The 25,279-nt window shown below is 27.8% G+C and overlaps 2 protein-coding genes across 4 annotated transcripts in view; one reads left to right on the forward strand and one right to left on the reverse strand.

Moving 5' to 3' along the window:
- Window positions 1-7,894: 7,894 nt before the first annotated feature.
- On the forward strand, window positions 7,895-9,082 carry LOC132926544 (zinc finger protein 436-like). Its single transcript, XM_060990905.1, has one exon. It carries the CDS (start codon window positions 8,190-8,192, stop codon window positions 8,907-8,909), a length of 720 nt encoding a protein of 239 aa, XP_060846888.1. The 5' UTR covers window positions 7,895-8,189; the 3' UTR covers window positions 8,910-9,082.
- Window positions 9,083-15,385: 6,303 nt separating this feature from the next.
- Window positions 15,386-25,279, reverse strand: part of LOC132924598 (uncharacterized) — an 84,857-nt gene continuing 74,963 nt past the window's right edge. For all 3 annotated transcript variants that reach the window (XM_060989004.1, XM_060989001.1, XM_060989002.1), the window contains exon 6: window positions 15,386-23,111. In XM_060989004.1, the coding sequence (XP_060844987.1) occupies window positions 22,012-23,111 (1,100 nt within the window). In that variant the 3' untranslated portion in view covers window positions 15,386-22,011. The remainder of the gene's footprint in view (window positions 23,112-25,279) is intronic.

Here is a 25,279-nt window from a genome sequence, read left to right on the forward strand (position 1 = left end):
AAAATATAATAGCTAGTTAAATAACATAACAAAAACGTTTGTACTTTGTTCACATAAAACACAATTTTCAGTAGCTATCTCTATCTTAATATAAGTATACTCTGTTTTAATAATCGTATAGTCGCGTTACAGAGTGATTCTTTATAAATACTGAAGAAAACATATCGCAAACAATATGCAAATTAGTTTTTACCTATGGAAGAATGATTTTGAAAAAATATTTTTGGTAGGTGTAAGAAATATTTCAATTTGAATTGATTACAAGTTACAACATAACATTTCTTGGATTATAATCAATTATAAATTTTAAAGTACGATAATTTATTGAGCACCAGACTTTAATTATTCAAGAAAAAACGTGATACATGCACGAATAGAAAAAAAACAGTTTTGATAATGCATATTAATACTAATCACGCATGATTTGAAAATCACATTGCATACTATTGTAAATAGATGGCGGAGGAAGAGGGTAACATATTAAGAAAAATAAATATTATTTATACTTAAATATTTTTTATTATAACCACTAATAGTGCTATCAAAATTGAGATAGCAGTTCTTAAAAAATACACTTATTTTAAAGCTATTATTTACTTATTTTATTTTATTATTTTTAGTCCGATAATATCAAAATAAATAAAATATTACATATACATAATATTTATTTATTAATTTGACAAGGATATTTCGATTTGTACGTGGATTAAAAAAAGACAAAGTGACGTGCGAATTCCGGGTCTAGTCGTGCAAATTCATGCTAATGACGTGCTAAATATTGGTACAGGAATTAGTTTGGTTTGCCTTTAATTATGTTTGGTGGGCTGGTAAAATATTTCTCCAGCTCTCCATGGATATTTTGCGCATATTCTAAAACCGTGCAAGTTACAAAAATAATCATGCAAATTTATGCTAATAGCATGCTAAATATAATTATATAAAAAAATTGTAATATTTTTTAACTGGGGGTGGAGAGAGGGCTAGGGAAACGTACGTTGTCGGATATCACTGACGGGCACACTTGGTGATGAAATTGTTCATAGTATAATATTTCTAGGGCAGGATATTATTTTGATTTTTCACGGTTAGGTATTACTTATTACTTATTAGTTATTACTTATTAGTAATTATATTAGTAAAACAACATTTATACCTATCAATATATTTATTGTATTTTCCTTAATAAAATATAACAAAATTTAAAATAAATAAAAAATTTACCTTTAATAGTTATACAATTAAAGACGTGACCCGCAATTGGTAGCATATCCATTACTCAGAAACAAACTGTGTTAAAAATAATAGTAAATAATAAATAATTATATCGATGTATATTGTATATTATTAATCATGAAGTAATGTTTGATCAGAAAAAAAAACCAACAAAAATAGTTATTTATAAATGGATTGCCTAACCTAATTGGTGTCGAGATTTCATGAATCCTGACTCATATTAATTTTAAAAAAAAATTTCTCCTCCCCAAGTCTGAGAATTTCCACACCGGTCGGTCACCCTCCTCACGTAGTTATATCAAGTTGTTATTAAGTTAAACGCTACCAAATTTACTTATTGCATGTAATAATATTACAGATTGTAAATATAACTTTGCTAATAATAATCAAAAAAAAAGAATCACTAGTAAAATATACTAACTACACACAAGTAAATACTATTGATACTTGTTGGGCTACATTCTATTGCGGTCATCCTATTCGTATACCAGCTATTATATTATTATAAGTACCCATATTAGTTTTTAATAAATTAAGTTGAACTTAAACATTTACAATTTTTAAATTAATTTTATATGATATATAGAATAAATAATAATAAAATAGGTATAAGACATAATATATATAAAAAAGACAATAGAATAAATTCAACAAAATTATTTGTTTTTTTGATTTTGCGAATAAAACCACCACACACGGTTGACGTAGATGATCGACGGTCATATAGATCATAGCTAGAGCATTAGATACAGTAAACGTATGCGTATCATATTTTAAGACTAAATTTATATTTTTACAAACAAATTTATTTTAATTAATAAAATAATTTAATATAAATAAATATAATATCTACCAATTTTATTCCGTCATTCAAGTTAGTGTTTGATCAAACTAACGTATGACAGTAGTCAGAATCCTATGAAAATGGACGCGGTTTCACGGACAAAATATAATCGACGAAACGATGCGTTTTATCATTGAAACCTTTAAATACCGGACACTTTCGGTCGACGAAAGTTTGTCTGCTATTTGTAGATGTTTGCTATTTAGTCCCCATCTAAAGGAAGATAATTGAAAAAGTGAACAATTTCAAATATTTTAGAACATAATACACGCATGTATTATATATATTTATAAATTATATAAAGCTATATGGAGATACTTATATATATTATTATTTAAAACAAAATCAGTTATAGAACGATATGGCCATTTCTTATAGGCTATGAAGGATATTAAGATCATCTATAATAGTATAATAATGTTTAAAATAAACTGTATAATACGAGCAACATTATCCTTAAATAATAGGTAATTACGATAAATTATCAAAATCTAGTTATAAAAGTGTCCGTTATTTAAAATGTCCTGTATTTAGAGGTTTTCCTTTAGATAAGCAATGCTAATGTTCCTGTTCCTGAAAAAATGTCCACTATTTTGAGGTGTCAGTTAAGGGAGGTTTAACTGTATTATTTTATTTATATTTATTTTGCTGTCGAAAATAAACATTCTAGAATTTATCAGTCTACGGACAGGGGTTTGCGATTGCTATTCGCCCCCCTTTAGATCCAAACCTGATCTTTAAATATAAAATAATGTACAAATATTCATAATTTTTTAAACTATTGTCAAACATTGAAATTTTAACGCTTATAAAAAAATGTGTCTTTGTATTTATTTTTAGATATTTATCAATTGTTACTTAAGAACATTTTATGAGGAACATTTAGCTATATTTTAAAACTTTTTTTTATCAAACGTAAACTTATTTTTATGAAACAAATTTATTATGAACATTTTAAAAATGTTTAAACTGACTAAAATTAGTTCAAATATTTTGATTATGTTTTATGATTAGAAAAATATAATTGTTCAATGGAAGTTTCTATGATAATATTTTTTTGAATTATATTAAAATAAACTATTTTGTTTTAGAATATGACATTAAAAACTTTATTTTGAAGAAAATTTAAAAATTTAAAAAGTGTAACGATACAGATAGTAGAAAATATAAATAAATATACATAAATATTATTTTACAGTGACTTCATATTGTTCAGAAAACAATATTTTTGAAAATATATATATACTTACGAGAATTCGAGATAATGCGTGTGTGTGTAGTATTTTTTTTTTAATTATTGGTGACTAATTATTACTAAATATAAGTAGGTTGTAGGTAGATATAGTGCGTATTGAACACAATATAACAATGTACATAATAATAGTTCATTCACAAAATTGAAATATTATCATAATTATTGTCATGACTATTAATAATAAATAATAATTACAGAGTTCCTGCAAGAATGTTTACGTATAGTATAAGGTCAGATATACTGATAATGCTATTACAAATTGCAATTAATATTTTATCGAGTAATTTATTGAATTAACCCTTTTGGTTACTGTTAAATTCTGGTTTATAACATATTATTACAAAAGTGAAACTTTCATAAAGGTTTGAGTAGTTTATGGATACTTTACTATAAACCGCTATTAAAATCTAGGTTTTAGTAATTTCACATTTAAATTTTATGAGTGATCAAAGATGTTTTCAATTAACTATATTTAATCTAACGTGTAGATCTTACGTGTATTTACATTGTATAAAACCGTATTTTATATTTTGTTTTTAGGTATAATTTTAATTAAGTTAGATGAATATTATGATTTATTATTATTATAATTGAAATAACTGAACAATTTATAAAGAAATTAAAGTATGATATTATAAAAAGTTTAACGTTTATACATTTATAATATATATTATATTATGAGCGTAGGACGAATAGTATACGCTGCAGATTTTCGCAAAATAACTTCGTTTTCATAGATTTTTTTTATTTTTGAATGATTAACTAGATATTTTAATATATAAAAGAAAAAAGAAAATCGTTTTATTTTTGTATAGCTTAAAGTAGTTTAATACTCACAGTTGCAAGATTTTAATCTGCGTAAATCTACTGACATATTGTAAAAATGTGCTATAAATAATAAATACAATGAGTGATAAAATATTATATAATTATATTTAAAAAAAAAAGTATGAGAGAAGAAAGAGAACCATTTGTTCACTTTACTCGATGAATACTTATTTATTTATTTTTTCTTGGGATGGAGAACGAATTTATTTTAAAATATCTCAATACTATTGATGTTTTAGACGTCTATTTAATACATTAAGATTGTTTTGAGATGAGAGAGCTATAACTAATGGCTTTGAGTGCGGGAGGGATTTTGCGTGGTATTTTAAGTATGCGTGTTCACTAGTTTCTTTAAATGTTTGTATTTTAAGATCACTATGCATTTGAGACTTAAAATGGAACTTTATGTAAAATATTTAGATAATTTTATATGCAAAAAAAGTTTGGTTTAATTTGGTTCAGTTTGTATAGTTTGTAATTGAACCTACTCAATATTAAATGAATTCCGTTGTTCAATGGTTATTTAAAGAAAAATTAAAGGAGTTATATCTTGGATTAATAAAACATACAATAATAAATAAATTTACAATATAATATAATAGGTACTCGATAATCGTGTATGATCGGTGTACCGTCTGAAAGAGCACTTGTTGTATCAATATGTAAATCTTATCGGTAAGCGATAAATTTAATCACAACAAAATCCATCTATTAAAATTATTTTTTTGAATATTATACAAATTTTCTTAAAAACCTAAAATTTGAGAAAAATGCCCCCACATTGTACAAAAACTACAAAAAATGACCAAAAATATGAAAAAATGAATAATAAATAATATACTTGTTAAAATATTTGATATACTTTATGTTTTTTATGTTTTACTTTTAAAGTAATTTTCCTAAAATTATATTTTGTTGAATAATATTTAAGGTTAGTTTAGGTTTATATTTAAAAATCTGTTGTAAATTACCTATGTTCGAAGTGATAAATGTATTTCTATTAAAGTTATGTTTTTTGTGTTTGTCATCACCATATGCCATTTGGAATTTTAAAACATGCTTGGATTTTGAACAATAAGGGCCGTTTCTGGTGAAACATTGTTTTTATTTTTTTTTCGGTGGGACAGGGGGAGACCGTTTTTTTTACTATTTTCGATCAGTTGACTGTGACGAAAACTTCAAAGAAAAATACGGTGATTTCGTGATGTGTTATAATTAATATCATAAATATTTTAACGAAATATTGTATATAAATATATACTATTTGGACGATTAAGTTATTTTTTTAGAAATATTATATTACTTCGTAATATACTATGAGTTATACGTGTGACAGTTCGAGTTATGATGGAGAACAATAATTACGCTCAGGTCGAGCGTGAAAAGTTGGCGATAATTTTCGCTGTAATATAGAAATGTTATAAATATTAATTTGTAATGTAAATTAATTTTATTTACTGATCGTTTGCCATTAAAGTCAATTTTTCATTTGTAAAAAATATATGTCATTATATCATCTAGATTACAAAGATGGACGGTTATATTGTCTAGTTATCAGTAAGAGATTCGAGATAAAAATGTAGTGGATATAGGTAACACAGATGCATTATCAAGACTTAAAAAATGTTACGAAACTAATGAAAATTGTAGTTAGATATATTCTGTCATTTGAAAATTTACCAGTAAAATACACAGAAGTTAGTAAAAAGACACGTTTAGATGAAATGTGATTAAAGATAAATCAGTAAGCAAAATGTGGTTGGTCGGAAAATCTATTAAATTTGGAAATTAAACAATACTACGAGAGATCTGAAGAATTATGGTAGCTAGGTTAAGGTTAATGATTGTTTGGTTTAAGTCGTTTCAGGTAATCGCATGGCAATTCCAGTGATTACGAAAGGATGTATCTAATATTCTAACCTAACCCAGTGTTGTTACATAACAATTAACAATCATGTAAATATTGTTAGTTCAAAAGTGCTTGAAAAGTCGTAAATATGGTGGCCAAATATTAGTGGAGACATAGAACAGTTTATTAAGACCTGTATAGAATGTCAATGTAATCAAAATTATAATAATAAGAATATAAAAGAAAGATTATATAACATACATATATTATATATATAATTGAAAAATGCATTAGATTCTTGAAAAAGAATATGTATGGATTTTTTTGTTGATAAAATAAGTTAAAGTATTAATAACTACTATTTACCATTTTAGTAAATGAATTGAATATTCTACAATGGGAAGTACAACAGTGACAAAGGCATCAATATTTTTGACGACTGATTTAGCTGTTTTGGTGCTCCAGAGACTATCGCAATTGATAATGGGTAGACCATAGGAGAAAATAAATTTGAATAATTTTGTGGAAAAATTAGTATACCTAAAATTTACGTGAAAAATAACATTGGTAAATTTACCAAAAAGTGGTAAACGTGGTAAAATAGCTAAATCGTAGAGCTATCGTTTTGTTAGTAATTATGAATTTTATTTCTATTTTTGAATACTTGTCAAATTTAGTTCTTTCTTATAATAACAGTAAAGAACTAAAAGTTATTCTGTATTAGTACAAATAGCACATATTTTCAAAATTAACACAACATTTTTTTTATTTTTTTTTTTATTAAAATAACAAATGATAACAATAAGTCAATAACAGCCATATAAATTATAGCAAGTATAAGACAAATAATAATATTACAATAAGTTTTTTTTGCGGTTTACCTACAATTAATAGAAAATATGATTAGTACAACAGTCAACAGTTATTGTATTTTTATTATTTTTATTAGTTGATAAAAAATATATTTCTTTACAAATTCGGAAAACTGTTTTTGATTGAATTTGATTAGAGGTATCACAAAACTTATTTTTTTGTAAAAATTAATTTACCAGTAAAAAGAAATTTACGATACATTTTTTACCGATAAAAAGTTACCTGATAAATTTACAGCACTCACATCTCTAAATTAGAATTAATGCAAATAAAATATAATCTGGAGTAAAACGAGTAAGCAGATCGTGATATGGTCAACAAAATTAGTTATAAAGAAATTGTGTGTTGAAAGAGATGTGAAAAAGATTAAATTAAAAATAAATAATATTTTGTAATCATATCGAAATACACCTGCAACAGTTAGTACAGATTATAGACTATAGTCTGTCTAAATAAAAATAACCAAAAAACTATTTGTCCGTATTAAAATCACCAAGTATTGGAGAAATCGTTAAGTTCGAGAAAAATAACCAGTAACATCATTAATTACGAAATCATTGATAAGGCCGGTGTTCAAACTTCAAAATAATTCAAAAGGGCAAATATGGTTTGCTAGTCATATTATTAAAAAAAAAAAAAGGAACATGTATAATTACTTGGTTCAAGTTGATGTAAAATTATGTTTATGCACACGAATAAAATCTCAAAATAATAAAATAATAGCACAACATAGTTATTATCGAATTGGTGTGTTTTAAATGTTATGTGTAGTAACTATGGAATATTTTAAAACTATTTAAATTAAATTACATTGTGAATAATTTCGTTATGTACCTATGCCAAAAAAATATCGTAGTAGGAAAAGATGTAATTTATTAATGTGTTATCGGTTGTTCTGTAATATTTATCAGTAGTTGTTAGGTCGGTTATCTGTGTTGTGTGTATATATATATATATATATGCACACATACACACACACACATATATATTATATTATGATATTATGCTGCTCACCGCCGTCGTACTTTATTAAATAAATGAACCAGTTGTTTATCGTCTGTGCTTGTGAGTGTACACTCTCTCTTCACAGTCGAAGATTTAACAGTGACCACGTTGTTATGCGAAAATCATTTACTTGTTCGTCGTGCACATAAAAAAATACAATCATCAGACGTTGTTGAATCCAATAATAATAATAATAATAATAAGGTCTAACCGTTTTTTTTTTTTATTCAACAGAACCCGATAAGACACTCGCGAAGACGGAGACGTATAAAACCGTAAGCGCGTATAATAACATCACTAAAATGGACCATTCAGCTACCAGTCAAACTGAGAGTGTGAGCGAAAAAAATTATCAGTGCACCGTGTGCGTTAAGTCTTTTTCCAAAAGTAGAAGTCTGTCGGCACACGGACGTGTGCACACCGTTCAGAAACGCTACCAGTGCGACTTGTGCAAGAGGTTGTTCGGCGACAGGTGGCATTTGATGATACACTGTCGTGCGCACTTGACCAAAAAGCAGCACCAATGCGACAAGTGCGACAAATCGTACTCTCAAAACAACGCACTGATTGCACACCAGCGGACGCACACCGGCGAGAGACCGTACCACTGTAGTGCGTGCGGCAAGTCGTTCAACCAGATCAGCACGCTGGCCGTACACCGGCGGATACACACCGGCGAGAAACCGTACCAGTGTGACCGGTGCTACAGGTCGTTTTCTCAGAGCAGCGCGCTGGCGACACACCAGCGGACGCACACGGGTGAGAAACCGTATCAGTGCGACGTGTGCTTCAAGTCGTTCAACCAAAGCGGCTCACTGATGTCACACCAGCGGACGCACACGGGCGAGAGACCGTACCAATGCGACGCGTGCTACAAGTCGTTCAGTCAAATCGGCGCGTTGATGACGCACCAGAGGACGCACACGGGCGAGAGACCGTACCAATGCGACGCGTGCTACAAGTCGTTCAATCAAAACGGTTCACTGATGGCTCACCGGCGGACGCACGCGGGCCGGATATGAGATCTTACGGATCTACGAGTGGGAAATAGTTAAATTTAGCCTATCGCAATACACGATATAATATCGCTGTTCGCGTGATCGTTTTGAGTAGCATTTAGATTTTTTAATGGAAAATTGTAATTAAACGTCTCTGAAGAAAACACCGTGTCTTTGTTTTTTATTTTCCATTTAAACTATTGAATAAAGGGTACTTATAACACTACGCATTTTAAAAATATTGTCAAAATGTCTAGAAACAAGTCATGCGACGGTGTCGTTCGAAATCATTTTAACAAAATATTCATTTGATGACTCGTGTCATCGATGAACATGTTATGTTATTTTGGATTATTGTATTCAGGAGTTTTCATTCTATTTAATTACATTTTACCTGCACCGGTATTCCTATGCATTATAAACAAATAATTTAATGATATGTATAGGACATAGGTTATATACAGGGCTCGGAAGTTCTAGCAAATGCATATTTTTCTTGGTTCGTCCTAGAACATCCAAAGTAAGATACAAATATGTTTGACACTTCTCTGATGTCATACACGAAATTTTATTTTGCTATTTTTTGCATATTTACGGTTTTTACAGCTATTTTGCTAATTTAAGGTTTTTAGTGCTATTTTTGGGTATATTTTCACATAAATACATATTATAGGAACTATATTGCTAATTTAGAGTTGTAAATGCTGTTTATGGGCATATTTAAAAAAAACTAAATTTAGTTAACCTACCAAACAGCCGCCTACAAGTATGTGAACGAAAAATTTTTATCGTCGATTAAATCGGACAATTCCGTTCGTTTCTGATAACGATAACCTAACCTTAACCTATCGATACCTACCATCATTTTCTATGAAAAACATTAAAAATCTGTAAAATTAAATATATCTTAAATATCATGTTTAAAAAAATTTGTTGAAAATTTTATTTTGCATATTTTCCAATTTTTAGTGCTATTTATAGCGCTGATATTAATGTTTTTATGTGCATATTTAAGCGCTAAAAATTAATTTAAAAATGTATATAGAAATGTGTGGGTAAAACTTATTAAACTTCAATGATCTTAATTATAATTTTATTTGTATAAGGTATACATGTAAAAATATTATTTTAGTTGTGGAATTTGATAACTTCATCATAGATACATATTATTGGAAATCTCTCATACATAATGTATACTTACAGTAAAAAAAATACTTATACAATTATCTACCCTAAACTTTTTTTTAACTACGCAAATATTTCATATTATTATATATTATAATTTATTATTTATAAATTGACAATTATCATAATTATAAAACTGTTTAGTTATTTTTATTTATTGATAAGTGATAATTGTTAACTCTACCATTCGTATAGCTGTTAACTAAGAGGTGACCAACTTCATAATTTTATGATAACTATAAAATAGTTTTAATCGCTATAATGTTATTTATTTTAATCAGAAACTCAATAAATGAATAACTTTAGTAACTTCAGTTAAAATTAGTACAGTAAAGCGTATTTATAGTGGACAAGATAAGAAAATTAAAATATATCCGTTAATAAGGTGTAGCCACTATTAAGATGATTATTTTTCCTCTTATATTATTTATGCCGGGAAATTCTGAACTGCCCCCTATTTAAGGGATGTTTAAAAAAGTTAAGATTATATATTTTTTTAAATTTTTATGTTGCTTCAATCCAATATTATAAATATAACTGGGTATTTATTAACAAATTTAATTTATATATTTTTATAATTATATCTTATGTATTCTAAATTAATAATATAGTATAGGTAAAGTAGCTGCTATTATTTTTATTGTTTAAAATTGGGAATATAAAATTATATTTATAAATTATGTATACATAGTTTTTACAAAAAAATTGATTTATAATATGGTAAATTTAATTAATTCTATGAAATATAGTTGATGTAAGCATTAAAATATTATAAAGTTCACTATGTAAGTAACTTTTGATAGAATTTATAAAATAATTGTTGGTTATCAAAAATATTTAAATAAATAAAGTAACAATACTCTGTTAATCATTATTTTTATTTTAACAATAATTCCTAAATTAATATTTTAAAGCTATTACCGTTTTAAAGTTAAGTAAAATTTCTTTTCTCCTCATTATAATCTAAAATACAATTTTTAATATTGTAAATATTTTCGTAAATAATATTGTGTTTAAATTGAACATATTTTGTATATATCGAGCCATCGAGGTAATAAAATATACGATTAGGTAGGTAGTATTGACGGTAATTAAAATTAGAATTTTTTACATTCATAATAAATTTTTGCTATAGATACTTTACCTAATTAAATTAAATATTATTTAAAAATAAGATCTCATAAAATAATTGAAAAAAAAATTTAGGCTAAAAACTAAAATGTATAAGAAATTAAGAATACATTTTCAAAAATATTGTTTCATTAACTTTGTATATTATTATTTAATTTATATGAATGTATTAATGTAGTAAAACTTAAAAGGATACCCAATTCAATATCTATACATTGAATCTTTAAATTTTTAAAGTTATCATTACCTGTTTATTATACATAATTATATGCATTGCTAATACTTATTTAAGTAAAACTTATCTAATATATAATATATAATATAAAGATTAAAAATAGATTATATATTATAGTAGGTACATCAATATATACAGACTATAGAATTATTATTAAATTATTTGACCAGTTGTGTGCAGTGGTTTATGTAAATTGAAGTTTTGACAGTAAAAAGGTTGTACATTATTGTAAAGTTATTGCCAATTGTTATTGGTAATTTAATAGGAACGTGAATATAGCATATAATAATATATATGTATATATAATATGCATATAGGTATAACATATTATGTAGTCATATACTAACAGCATATATTTAACTATTATTATTTTTTAAATTGTTTGTGAGTTTATTAAGAGAAAATAGAAATCATCTTTCTATTTTATGAGGCTGCTAATAACATTTGTTTTCTCTGTCTATCTTCCACATACATAGGAACAAAGAGATTCCATATTTCCACGATTATAGCTGTCTGGTTTAGTTTACGGCAAAGGTACCTGTTATATATTTTATAAAGAAGAATAAACCCTGTGCTGTGCATAGACCGGATTGATTTTTAATATTTAAATTTTTGAATAAGTTATTAGTGGCTAAAAAATGATTAAAATTATTTAAAATTAAAAAATATTTATATAAATATTAAAAATCTATCCAGTGATAATATCTGTTTAAAATATAAGATAATAAGATACCATAGCTTCAAAAAGATTTAATAATTTATTATAATAACAAATAGCTATTTTAGAAACTACGCTTCTATACCTTTAAGAGATAACCATAGTCCGTAGGGCGTAAACTTAATGCTCATCTGCAGGTACTTGAGCTTTGAGGCATTCATTACATAGTTTTGATGTATCGTCGATCATTGTCACGTGCAGCTGTGAGCAGATGACTGGTATATTATATCTATGTACTTAATATGAAATTTATTTATTATTTTTTTTTTGAATTGCATAACGAAAATTTAAAGTTATTTTTACAACCTGCTTTTAGTAAACTTAGCTCTCAGTTTAAAAAAAATTATTTTTATTGAAATATATATTAGTATTATAGGTACTCGAAAAGCTATGCAGGTAGTATGTAATAACTTAAGCGTTGAGCTTTTTTAGTTGATATTTGACAATTAATAAGTTAAATTCATGTTAATAATATACCTTTAACGATAATAGTTAAGACTAATTAATTGATTATTTTTTGTAAATTTAAATAAAAATAACAAATTAATTGATTTTCTTAATTTTTATTTACTAAAAACTCTGTATTTTATTGCTTATAAATTTACAATACTCTACAACTAGTGTGTATTAAAAAAAAAATAGGTAGTTAATAGGTTGAATTTTTAATTAATTGTTTAGTTATTTAAAAAAATGGCTATATCACTATTTATGATAGTAACAATAAGTATAAGTTGTATTTAGAGCATGGCCAATTATTATCTTCCTAATTTTTAATTTTTCGAAACGTCTCTAAATCCTATATTAAATTTATAACTATAGTTATTAAATATAGTTTAAATTTCTAGCCTTTATACTTATGTTAGGCTTACATGTCATTATTATAATATTCTGTACTGTATTATACACGTCCTTGATTTTTCGTATAGATTACAGTTCACTGTATGAAATTTTTGATGCAAAAATATGATAATATGGTGAATAAAAGTCACTTGGAAAAAGACTTTAATTATTAATAATAATAAAATGCATAAAGAGATTTTATATTACGACCTAATTATTTGAGCTATACAGTTTGAAATGTCTGTTACTAAAAAATGTCAGTAAAACGTTGGGATTCTATATTTTTAAACTTGAATTTTTGTAATGTCTTGTTTTTATTTCTTATACTCAAGTTCTTTAACATTACCGGATGTCATGTCAATATATTTGTATAATTTAAAATGAGCAATTAGTATTCACAAAATTAAATATTTTGTCAATGATTTGAAAAAATTATTTCAAAATGTTTTTCATAATAATATTATATACTAAGATTAGTGTAAAATCACATACTGAGTAGTGAGATTTTATCTTTACTTTTATTTAATATTGGAAGGTACTTCTGCAGCTATTAGTAAATATTAATTCACACAGTACTAATAATATAATAGATAAATATTAAATATAAATTATATTAGATACTGTACAAAACGGTTAATGTATTGATTTTACGAGTATTATGATGTATTTTTTTTTTAAACATTTTTAATATTCATAGGTATACTTATAAAGTTTTGAAAATGTAACTCGTGATTTTATATAATTTTTTTTTTATAATAATAATAGAAAACTAGTTCCACAAATATTTTTTATTTGAGTCTGAAGTTTAAATGTTGACTAAATTGTATATTTTTTAAGTATTTGTAAAATAACAATTCAAACTATTTTAAGATTTTCGTTAAGTATAATACATAAAATATTAACTATAAAAACTTGAAACATTTAATTGTTATATAATTAGGGCTGGGATTTTTATGTAAATATATATTTTTACTAAAACATGATACATTAAGTATTGAAAATGATAAATTCATTTCACGTGATTTACTTTATAATAAAACATATTTTAACATTATTTGTAAAATGTCTGCATTGTTTTTATATATTTCATAAATTTTGACCATTTCGGTGGTTTAGTAGTATTTTACATTTATACTTCGATAATAGTACTCGTAAAAATTGAAAGTGTATAATGTATATAGAAAATAAGTGTATGAAAATATTAGTTAAATTTAATAACTAGATTATAGCTAGTTTATCTTATTTGTTTCTGTTCGATAACTATACATTAATGATCTTAGATTAAACTTTATATTCAACAATTATTAGACAAAATATATTTACGAATTTTCAACAGTGTCAGTACTTGGGTTCGCGTGGTTGTGAAAATATCTTTATATTTTATAATTTTTAAATTAAATTGATTAGAAATTATATATATATATTTATAACTAATTTTATACTTTTATGCAGTGTCGGATTATTTAAAGTAATTGTTTCATATTTAAATTTTTTGGTGGGTAGGTGGCTGGGTCCGGGTTGATGTCTAATCGTAAAACCTCACCACAAATATTAAAGTTAATAATCTAATATTCTACCAAGTTACTATTTTCACATTCGTGCGTGGTCGTAGTTATTTTAGTTCTGTTTTATCTTATAATTACCTATATTATATTCAGAGGTTTGTAATTTGCGGGAGGGGGGTGTGGAAGTAAAACTCTTTGCTGCTAATTTATTTTGGTTCAATGAAGAGGTGGTGGTAAAAATATTTAAAATTTACAATATGCTTCAAAGACTTAAGAAGTTCACGCCGCCACTGCTTTTATGGGAGATACCCGTGGGATGGTTTGTGATGTTAATATTTAAAAATCTTTAATTTTTACTGACTTTTATCCGGGTATTTTTATATTAAAACTTTTAATATGCCAAAATCCAATAGTTTCATAATTAGTTTGTGTTTTTATATAATATGTAACATAAATAAAAAAGTTATGAAAATGCTGGTACCTATCTATAGAAAGTAGGGTATATACTAATGTTACTAATATTTCAGAAGAATAAGTTAACACGTAGGTATGGATCTAATTCAACGTCGTTATCAAATAAGTTGTAAGTTTGAATTAAAAATTAGACGTGACGTGCGTGATTGACCTTTTTGACCCGAAGAGGGGGATATGGCGGTCATCGATGGGCGATGATCCATCGTGCGCTTCCTTCCCAACGAGTTACTTGACAGACACGTTTTTACGTATACGCGTATTATTTCGTCTGGGATTCTGTATGTCATGTTGTACCTACTTATGTCGTACAACTCGTACCTATATATAACCCATATAGTACAGTACAAATCAAAATAACTTCATAATGGTACGGCTGTACACGTTGAAAATAAATTCATATGTGTTGGAAATGTGAGCTTTAATTACGTATTTTATTTATCAAGCAAAAATGTTTGTTCTTATATTTTATCAACAACAAAATCTAAAACAGATTGCCCGTACATTTGTTCATCGCATAGGAAAGTACTAGAGTGGTATTTGTAAATTACATCAAACTATAATATTATAATATATTATAAGTGTACACTTTTTAATGTATAATAGTCTGCCGTATAACTGATTCTTTTTATATTTTAATATTATAATAAAATTAATGTATTATATAATAATGGAATCATATATCTATATAATATAATATTATATTCTTATATTATATACATTATACATATGCATTATATAATATTATATAATATGTATAATATTGTTATATATGTATACTGCTGTACATACAATAATTAAATGAAATATAACAACAAATTCCTGTCGTATAAAACAACATATAAATAGGCAGTGTAGCGCATTGTGCATATAATCGACGAACCAACCAAATCACTGTATACATATACCTATTGTTTCACAAGTATAATGTATAGTGAATTTATGAGCTGGATAATTAGAAGTACATACATTAAACATTTCGTTTATGCCTATCACTTAATACTATACACAGTGCCGCAGCCAAGAGGAGGCTAAAACAGGCTTAAGCCCACCTCTCCCCCTAATGGCAGAGGACCATTAACTTTTTCAAATAGTGAATTGAATAAACATTTTTTTTCTGGCCATTGAATATTGAAGCCCTTTTCAAAAAAAAAAATCTTGGTCACGGAACTATGTACAATATGTATATAACCACTGCTATAACTATTAACAATTATATTTAAATAACTTAATAATATTTTAAAACAAAGTTCGCTAAACAATTATTACCTTAGTCTTTAGATTATAATAATTTAATTTAACGTTAGGTACAACATTTTTTTTTCAACAAAATTATATAATATATAATAGTATTAAACATTAGGTATACAATATTAGCAAAATCTAATCTATTTTATATTTATATTCACTGTAATCATTATAAAAATTATAATCCTAAAACTGACTAAATAAAATTAATTTATTGGTAACTGCGATGATAACAAGTTTAAAGTAAATTTAGACCTTTCTGTAATAATAGTTACATTGCTCAAAGAGATATTGTTCAAACTTAGATCACGTATAAGTAATTACAAACCTCTTGCTTGTAAATTCCATTGAAAATGTTGTAAATGACATATGAACTTGGAAATTTTTGCTCAAACCAAAAATATAAGATTCTACAGTTTTTTCTTTTTTAATATCGATACAATTTGAATATTGTAGACTATTCGTCGATATTAAAACATATTTTGATGTTTATATTTTTCGTATTTATCCGTTTACCATCTTTATATTTATATTATAATAGATTATTGTTGATATATTTTTACACAATTATTGTTCGTATATCTACATAAAATCCATTTACTGTTTTTGTTAGTAGGTATGTTTGACATATAATGCTTGTGACCGTCACGCCAATGGCGTTGTTATGTTTCATAGCATGTTTAATGTGTATAGAATATAACTGAAGTTGACTAAAGCCTCGAGTTAATTACTCAAATTTTCCAAAAAGAAGTGGCGTCAGAATTGAGGTCTACCCATATACAGACTACCTATTAATTAAATTCAACATTATGACAGGTTTTCGATAAAATGTGTTTAAGAACAAGTTGTAGAATACGTTCGTGACAAATTATGTTATTAAAGGATAAGAAAATAAATATTGAAATCTTCAAGATAAAATTTTATGATTGCAATAAAAAATAAGATTAAAAGTTTAAAATTAAATGGAAAGAAAATCACTGGATTATTAAGATTGGGGGTAGACATATAAAATTAATTAATTTTTTAAACTGTAGAGGCGGTAATGACATTTTTATACACGTATGAAAGATATGAGTGAAGAGGTACAATAATTAAAATGACTATTTTATAATCATACATCCCGAATTACGATATACTTGATATACTACGATATAGTTGTATAATTATAAAGCAAGGCTAATTATTGTAATCAAACACTACCGATTTTTAAAAACAAATAACAGTTATTAGTAAAAATGATTAAGTAACTTATTTTTAAGTACACATAGTTAATGCTGTGTAATTTCCAAAGAAAGTACAATGCTTATGAATTCAGTTGAATTATTGCTTGTGTATTTTAAATTATTTACATTGATTGCTTTTGAATAGAAAATGGAATGAAAATTATTATAGTACTATCAGTGCCGGATTTACGTATAAGCTACACAAGCTATAGCTTGAGACCCCAAAACAATTGCTTAAATGAGCATTTGTCATATTCTATATGACATATTATATAATCGTTAAATATGGGGCCCCGGAAAACACCAAAAAAAAAAAAAAAATTATTGACACTAAATGGATAAACACGGAGAAATTTTCGTGAATTGAATATTATTATTTTAATGTAGTAACTATTTTTTAGTTTGTTATAAATAAAAATAATATTAAGTTAAAGATTTATTATTTCAATTATCTATATACTTCTTAACAGTATTTAAGTTTATTCCTCTGTATTATCCCCGAAAATCATATTTGGCACCGACATATAGGTGGAGTTAAAATACAATTTTTTTTTTTGGGGGGTGGGGGGCTAAAATATTAATTTGTTTGATTTAGCCTCCCTAATGGTATAAATCGTATACAATGTATAAAAAAATCTAGGAGGGCTCTGAATGATTTTTTTGTTTGGAGGGGGAGCCCTCCCCAAAGACCGCCTATTTCCGTCTATGCATATAATATCTGTACTTATAAAGGGCCCCATATCTCAAATAGTTTAGTCCGCTTAGGGCTTTATTAAGTCTAAATCCGGCCTCAGTACTATAGTATTAGAATTTGGTAACTTAGTAAAATTACTCTAACAAGGATCTTAATTTTTAAAATTGTTCATCACATTTTCAGTTTAAAATCAATTATTTATGGTATATTCGTATATTTAATAATAAAAAAAAAATAAAAATAAAAATCAATTCGAACTTATAATAATTTGGCATTAGTGTGGGACAATTTAAAAGTGTTAAAAAGGACATTATATAACTATTAAATGTATCTATAAAATATCTATGTATTGACAATAATATTTTATACACGTGTTAATAGGTATCCTTTTGGGCTCAACATACTAAAATATAGTATGTAGTTATAGAGTTTTAATATGGTAAGTACCTACTTAGGTCTAGGTGGTACCTCGAAAAACAATATTAAACTGCTTGATTATAACCATTTTTCCCAATTTATATCTTAGCTATAACAGATTATAATATGTAGGTATATATGAATATTACTGTAGTTCCTAGTTTGATAAAGTAGATATTATAATACAAGGCAAATGAGAACCATCTTGATTATGGTAATATTACTTGGAATGAAAAATAGTTTTGTTTGAGCCATGGCATTATTTAGGTCTTCTTGATTATTCTGCACAGAATAATGCATAATCTATAACGCAATATCATTATATAATTTATAATGGACGTTGTTCAAAGCCATAAATGTACGCTAGAAGAGTGTATCTTCGAGCAAATTTATACAGTTCACCAATCCGTATAGATAACTGCCCACGAATGTCAAATTACCTAATTATTAGTTCAGGAAGACATCGGTATCACTGTCAAAAAATAACGTGCTATTTTTCAATGAAATAACATGTTTGAATTGAGCATGGATCTCAATTTGTTTTTCCATTTAAAATTGTTTCATTAAACTATATGAGGATAACTATAAGATTACATTGTATACTATTTAAATTTAAATTGTGATTTGAGCGGAAGGATTGCATGTTAAAATTATTTCCCTACAATGTATTCTATAAATATAATAAATTACTTAATATTTTTAACTGTTATTATTTTTTTCGTATGAGTAGACAAAAATAGTTGACATATTTGAGTCATAAGAAACAATATTTTTAAATTTAGTATAACAAAGTATGGTAAAATTAGATTTTACATAAAGTATTTAATATTATTTAAAATCTATTGTGCATATGGGAACAATGATCATAAACGAATAAATGAGAATTTTAAAGAGTTTAACATTTAGACAAAATAATGAAACCCAAAACAGCGAAATAAATTAGTGAAAAACAAAACAATAGTGATTTTTATTAAAAAATAATATATTCCTATTTATTTTACAGTTGTACATACCATTCATAACTGACGTTCGTTGGTAAATTTATAAATAACTAGTACATAAATAACATTTTTTACTCTCTCAAATATTTTCAAGAAATAAATTTAATTTTTTTTTTTAAGGGAGAATTTTAAGCATGATGTGAATTTATCATAGAAAATATAGAGACCGTAATGCAAATATTCTGAACAATTGTAAATATAGAGCATTAATACAGAAGTGTACACAACTAATGAATTACACACAGATTCTTCTGACAAACATTCCAATGTACCCGAGATAACAAATTTCGAATAAAAAGAATGAATTGAACAAACGAAACAGTAAGTTCACAAGATAATCCAGTTAAAATTATATAAAATCCAACAATTACGTTGAATGGTATGTTTGCTTCTATTTTATAAATTCTTTAGATATTTTTGTCCATCTACTATTATATTTTGACATCTTAAAAAATAAAAATAAATAAAATACAATTTTAAATATCGTTCTTAAGTAAAACGTAGCTTTAAGTAAACACATCACTTACCTCATATTTTAGCCTATAGAAACAATATCATGACTCATGACTATGACTTACGAAAGTAATAATAATTATTATTTAATACAAATCGCGATTATTTACGTATTTTATATATTATAGTTTATTCATCTATTTTGGTTTCACTATTTTGGTATTCCTATTTTCATCTTGTCATTTTATCGTTTATCAATTAAAAATACTTTTAGGAATCAAAATTATATTCTGCATCTTCCCAGACAAAATCACCATTTAAAAATGAAAAACAAACCTGAGACACAGGGTGTTTTTGACATTAAAAATAATCTTTCTAATTTCATGGTACTAAAATTGCAAATTGGTTATTGAACACAATGATCTAATTTTTATCACTTTTGTTACGTGAAATTTGGAAAACTGCATAGCCTTTTTTTTGAAAGGATACAAAATAACAAACAGTATACAACTTCTGTTTTCAAAAATAAGGCTTCTGTACAGATCGCAGCAATAACAATTATATTATATTGTAATATATTGTATTTAATATTAATAATAATAATAATAATAATAATCCTTAATAGTAATAATAATAATTATCATAAAAATAATACATACTAATAATAAAAAAAATACTTATCATCATAATAATAATATAAACAATAATATTAATAATAATAATAATAATGGTATACGCATTAACGACGTTTAGTTCGTTCGTAAATGTCGGAAAAGATAATTTTTTATATAAAATGCGAAGTACGCAATATGGGAATACTTCTATATAATGTTTCATCTAAACAAATGAAAAACCCTAAGCTGAACTGTCTTTTAAAAAGGACACTGACAGCCTGTATGTCGGTATCGAAAATAGTACCTCGGGTTAGACGTTTAGCCAAACGTTTTTATTCTTGTTTTTTTCCTAACAAATAAAACTTATATGACTTGGTAAATGTGTAATGTATAATATATAATATGTGTGTATGTGTATTATTTTTATGTGTATACGTATAATAATATGTATGTTGGCAGTCACGATGGCGGTTAGTAATAAAAAAAAAAAACATATTACCGGATACACATGAAACGAAACCGCGACATCGCGTGTCTAAGGTATGGTGCGGTGGCGAACCGACTCGCGACAAGTAACACGAAAATTTTGTTTGAAGCTCAACAGGCACAATATTATAAAATAATAATAATATTATACACCATTTAGGCACACATAACATTATTATCATCATCACGTAGCATTATGGATTATCGTAGTACCTATTTATGGCCGGTTCGGCGACGGGAGTATTACGAATAATAACAATTATAATAATAATAATAATAATAATAATAATAATAATAACAATATAATAAATATTAATAATAGTCAAACGTCGATTGGAACTATAAAAAAACAAATAATAATTTTTTGTTACAATATTTTTCCCGTGGTTTTCAAAACATTAACCTCGTGGAGGTCAAACAAACAACAACCGTGAATGTACTACGCACATACTAGGTATACACCGTGTGTGTGTGTGTGTGTGTGTGTGTGTGTGCGTGTGTGTATGTGTGTGTGTTGTGTGTGTGTGCATAGACGACATGCATGAGTAGGCATGTGAGGGTTCAATAATAGCCCCTAAAAATGAGAAACGATACCTTTGCCCCTGTCACCACCAGAAAAACAAGAGTTGAGGTACTGAGGTCACAAAAGAAAAATTCACTATGTCTGTTAGTATACATTTTTACCATTTCAATGCAATTTATTCTTATCGATGGCAGTTTGATTAATTTAAATTCTTATATTTAAAATATATTTTGATTTCTGCACCTGTTATAGTTTGTATTGGTTATCAAGTGCCGCCTATGTGTGTGTGTGTGTGTGTGGTGTGTGTGTGTGTGTGTGTGTGTGTGTGTGTGTGTGTGTGTGTGTGCGTGTAACAACGTGTGCTTATATTATAATAAAGTATTTAAATGTTAACCTCTTCGTCGGCGCGACGTCTGTGCAGGCGGTCTTCTCTACCGGCTCCACTGCCACCTGCCGCCGCAGCAGACGCGCCTCCGCCGTCCTCGTCCTCGTCCAGCGCTTCCTCGTCGTCCTCGTTGGGCAGCTCCTCGTCGTTCTGCCGGTACCCCGGATGTTCGGATATGCCGTAATAGTTGCCGTTGTATATGATGCCGTACTCCTGAAGAACGTCGCCCCTGATGGTCGCCTTGATGGTCCAGTTGTAGCAGTCGGTTGCCTCGTAGTCGCGGTCCAACCGCTCGACGTCCACGATTTTCGAGTTGAGCCGCTCCAGTATGATGCCGATGTCCTTGACGGTCAGGTGCCTGTCCTGCTTGTCGACCAGTTGGTCGATGAGCAACAGAAACTTCTCGCTGGTCATAGAGTCGTCCTCGATGACGGTGGTCTCGGTCTCGGAATCGGAGCTGTCGGACCGGTGTTGCAGCTGGGGCGGCGGCGGCTGAGGCTGAGGCTGGGCCGGTTGCTGGCGACGCGCTGGCGACGCGGGCGGCGACGGCGGCAGTAGCGGTGGCGGAGGCAGCGGCGGCGACCCGGCCGCGTCCAGGAATCGGACGTGGCCCTTGGGCGACGCGCGGCGCGTGCCGTCCGACAGCGACGACGAAGCGGGCTGGCCAACGGACGACGGCGTTTGCTGCACCGGCTGCTGTAGCGGCGGCGGCGGCGCGTGGTGGCACTCCTGTATCGGCGACGTGGCCACCGACTTGTGCACGGCAATCCGGCGGCCCTCCTCGTGCAGCGCGCAACAGTGAAAGTCGCACTCGAACCCGTGATGGTCGGCGGCGGACGACTGCTGCTGCATCGGTATGCTGTGCAGCGGCGGCGGCGGCATCATCCGGTCGGCGGTTGACGGTCCGCGAGACGGACTGTTTGACCGCGACGAGCCGACGCCACCGCCGTTGCCGGTCGAGTGGTGCGACGGCGGCGGCGGTATGAAGTGCGCGCACTCGGACGTGTGGACGTGTATGGCCGCCGCGTCCATGGAACTGCTGCCCTGCTTGGACAGCCGGCGCCCCTGCGGCTGCTGCAGCTGCTGATAGTGCTGACCTGTTAGACACGTGACAAAGTGACGGGTGCGTTATTTTTTTCCTCGTCATAATACTGTCGCAGTTAGTGAGAATAATAATCTTTTACACGGGGAGGAGATACGTTTAGGAGAACGTTGCACTAGTACGACATACACAAAACGCGTTTACGCAATCTGAGGTATAATTCGCTCAATTTTGATAACAGAGTAAAACATATACTTATTAAAAAATTAAAAGATGAAAAATTTAATATTATTTTGGAGGGCAAAACGATGAGTTTTTTTGAAAAATTTAAAATTTTGAAAAATTAAAGGTTATTTAAAAATTTAAAAATGTTTGCTATTTCTAAGCGATATATAAATAAATGTTATATTGGGAATAATGGAAAAACTCATCGTTTGGCCCTCCAAAATATCGTCATGTTTTAATTTTATAATAGGTATATATTTTACTCTTGAACTGAAATTGAGCGAGTTCTACTCAGACTGCGTAAACGGGTTTGTCCATGTTGTATGTGTGTAAGATGGAAACAAATCATGCGGGTGCGACGTCCTCTTAACGTACGGTACTCGTTGTTTCAGAAGACGTCAGTGACGTTTATGATGTTAAGTTTTTTTACTTCGATTTAAGTCATTATAAAAAAGTAATTCAGAAAAATAACGATATTTTTTTTTATATTTTATTGTTATAATTTTTTAAGTTATAGACATTTTAAATTTATTATTTCGAAACACTATATTATTAGGAGTACCTATTTAAATCCATAAAAATAAATTTTGATCAATTAGTTTATAACATACTTATTACATTTAACTTATAATGCATAAGTATTTAAAATTTAAATGAGTCTAGTAATAGTGGACCAATATTTTAAGGGGTGTATAAATGTATATCATTCCACTTAACTCATCTAAACTTGAAATACTTATAACTCATTAATTATAATATCCGTCCAAAATTTTTATAATGTATCGAAGTATTTCAAATAATATTCTTTATGATTAAGAAATTAAATATGCATTAAAATAAAAAACAATAACAGTAAAAACGATAAAAACATCTTTTTTTTAAAAATATTTTTTTTATTTTAGAAAAAAATTGTTTTCAAATAAATTGAAATTATTTAAACAAGTATTTTTTAAACCGTTAATATATATTTTTTTATATAATAAGTATTTTACGTTTAATAGAAAACTTCTACCTCTTATTATAATATTATTTTAAAATGTACCTCTGTAACCTGTGTAGTGTTCGAATTGGAATAATTAAAAAATGGATCACTATTAGACTTGCAGGAAAATAATTAGCATCCTCAATTCACATTGGAATGAATAAATTTAATCTGACTTATGACGGTAAAACCTCTTAGCTCCCCCTGATTTTCAACTAAAAATTAATTATGAGTGATTTAAACAGAATACATTTTTATAACAATAGTCATATTAAAAAAAATATTAAATGTACCTATTAATTTATATATATATTTTTAAATTACATCATTTCACATATTCCACAGCTATAATGCATTTTAATAATAATTTTAAGTATTTATAGTATAGGTGTTTATCAAATCGAATTCGAATATCTTATTAAATACAATTTTTTAGAAATTACAAAAGTTATGAATGTTAAAAAAAAATGTTTGAAAACAGAACTGTATATATAATTATGATCCCTGAGATCGTGTTAGATTTTATAGTGATGTAATACTTCGAAAGTCATAAATATAAGATTGAAAAAATCTATTTATAAAAATGTATTTTAATCATGCTGCTTTATACCGAATACTGGTTAGTAATATATAATTACGCTGAATATAGATTTATGAATAATAATATTTCATATTTTCGTGTTTTTTCGACTGGTAATATTGTGACAGCTGCAAAACTAATTTTAAAACTATTTAATCGGGTTGAATCATTTTTTGAGAATAAATTCTGAAAACTAAATTAGGAAACAGTTAACTTGAAAATTAAATTGTCAAATGTACATTTTCATTTTTTTTGCCGTCAAAATATTGAACTCAAAATAATAATTGGCTGCAGAAATATTAGACTTATCCGTGAAATATTGGTAAAGTAGACTGTATTAAACATGTATTTATATATTTACATATTATACAGTAGTAAATACCTACTTTATTACTTCTACTTATTATAATTATAGTTTAAATATTAAATTTACTGT

This window comes from Rhopalosiphum padi, chromosome 3, assembly GCF_020882245.1.
Source record: "Rhopalosiphum padi isolate XX-2018 chromosome 3, ASM2088224v1, whole genome shotgun sequence".
In the NCBI taxonomy this organism is placed as follows: domain Eukaryota; kingdom Metazoa; phylum Arthropoda; class Insecta; order Hemiptera; family Aphididae; genus Rhopalosiphum; species Rhopalosiphum padi.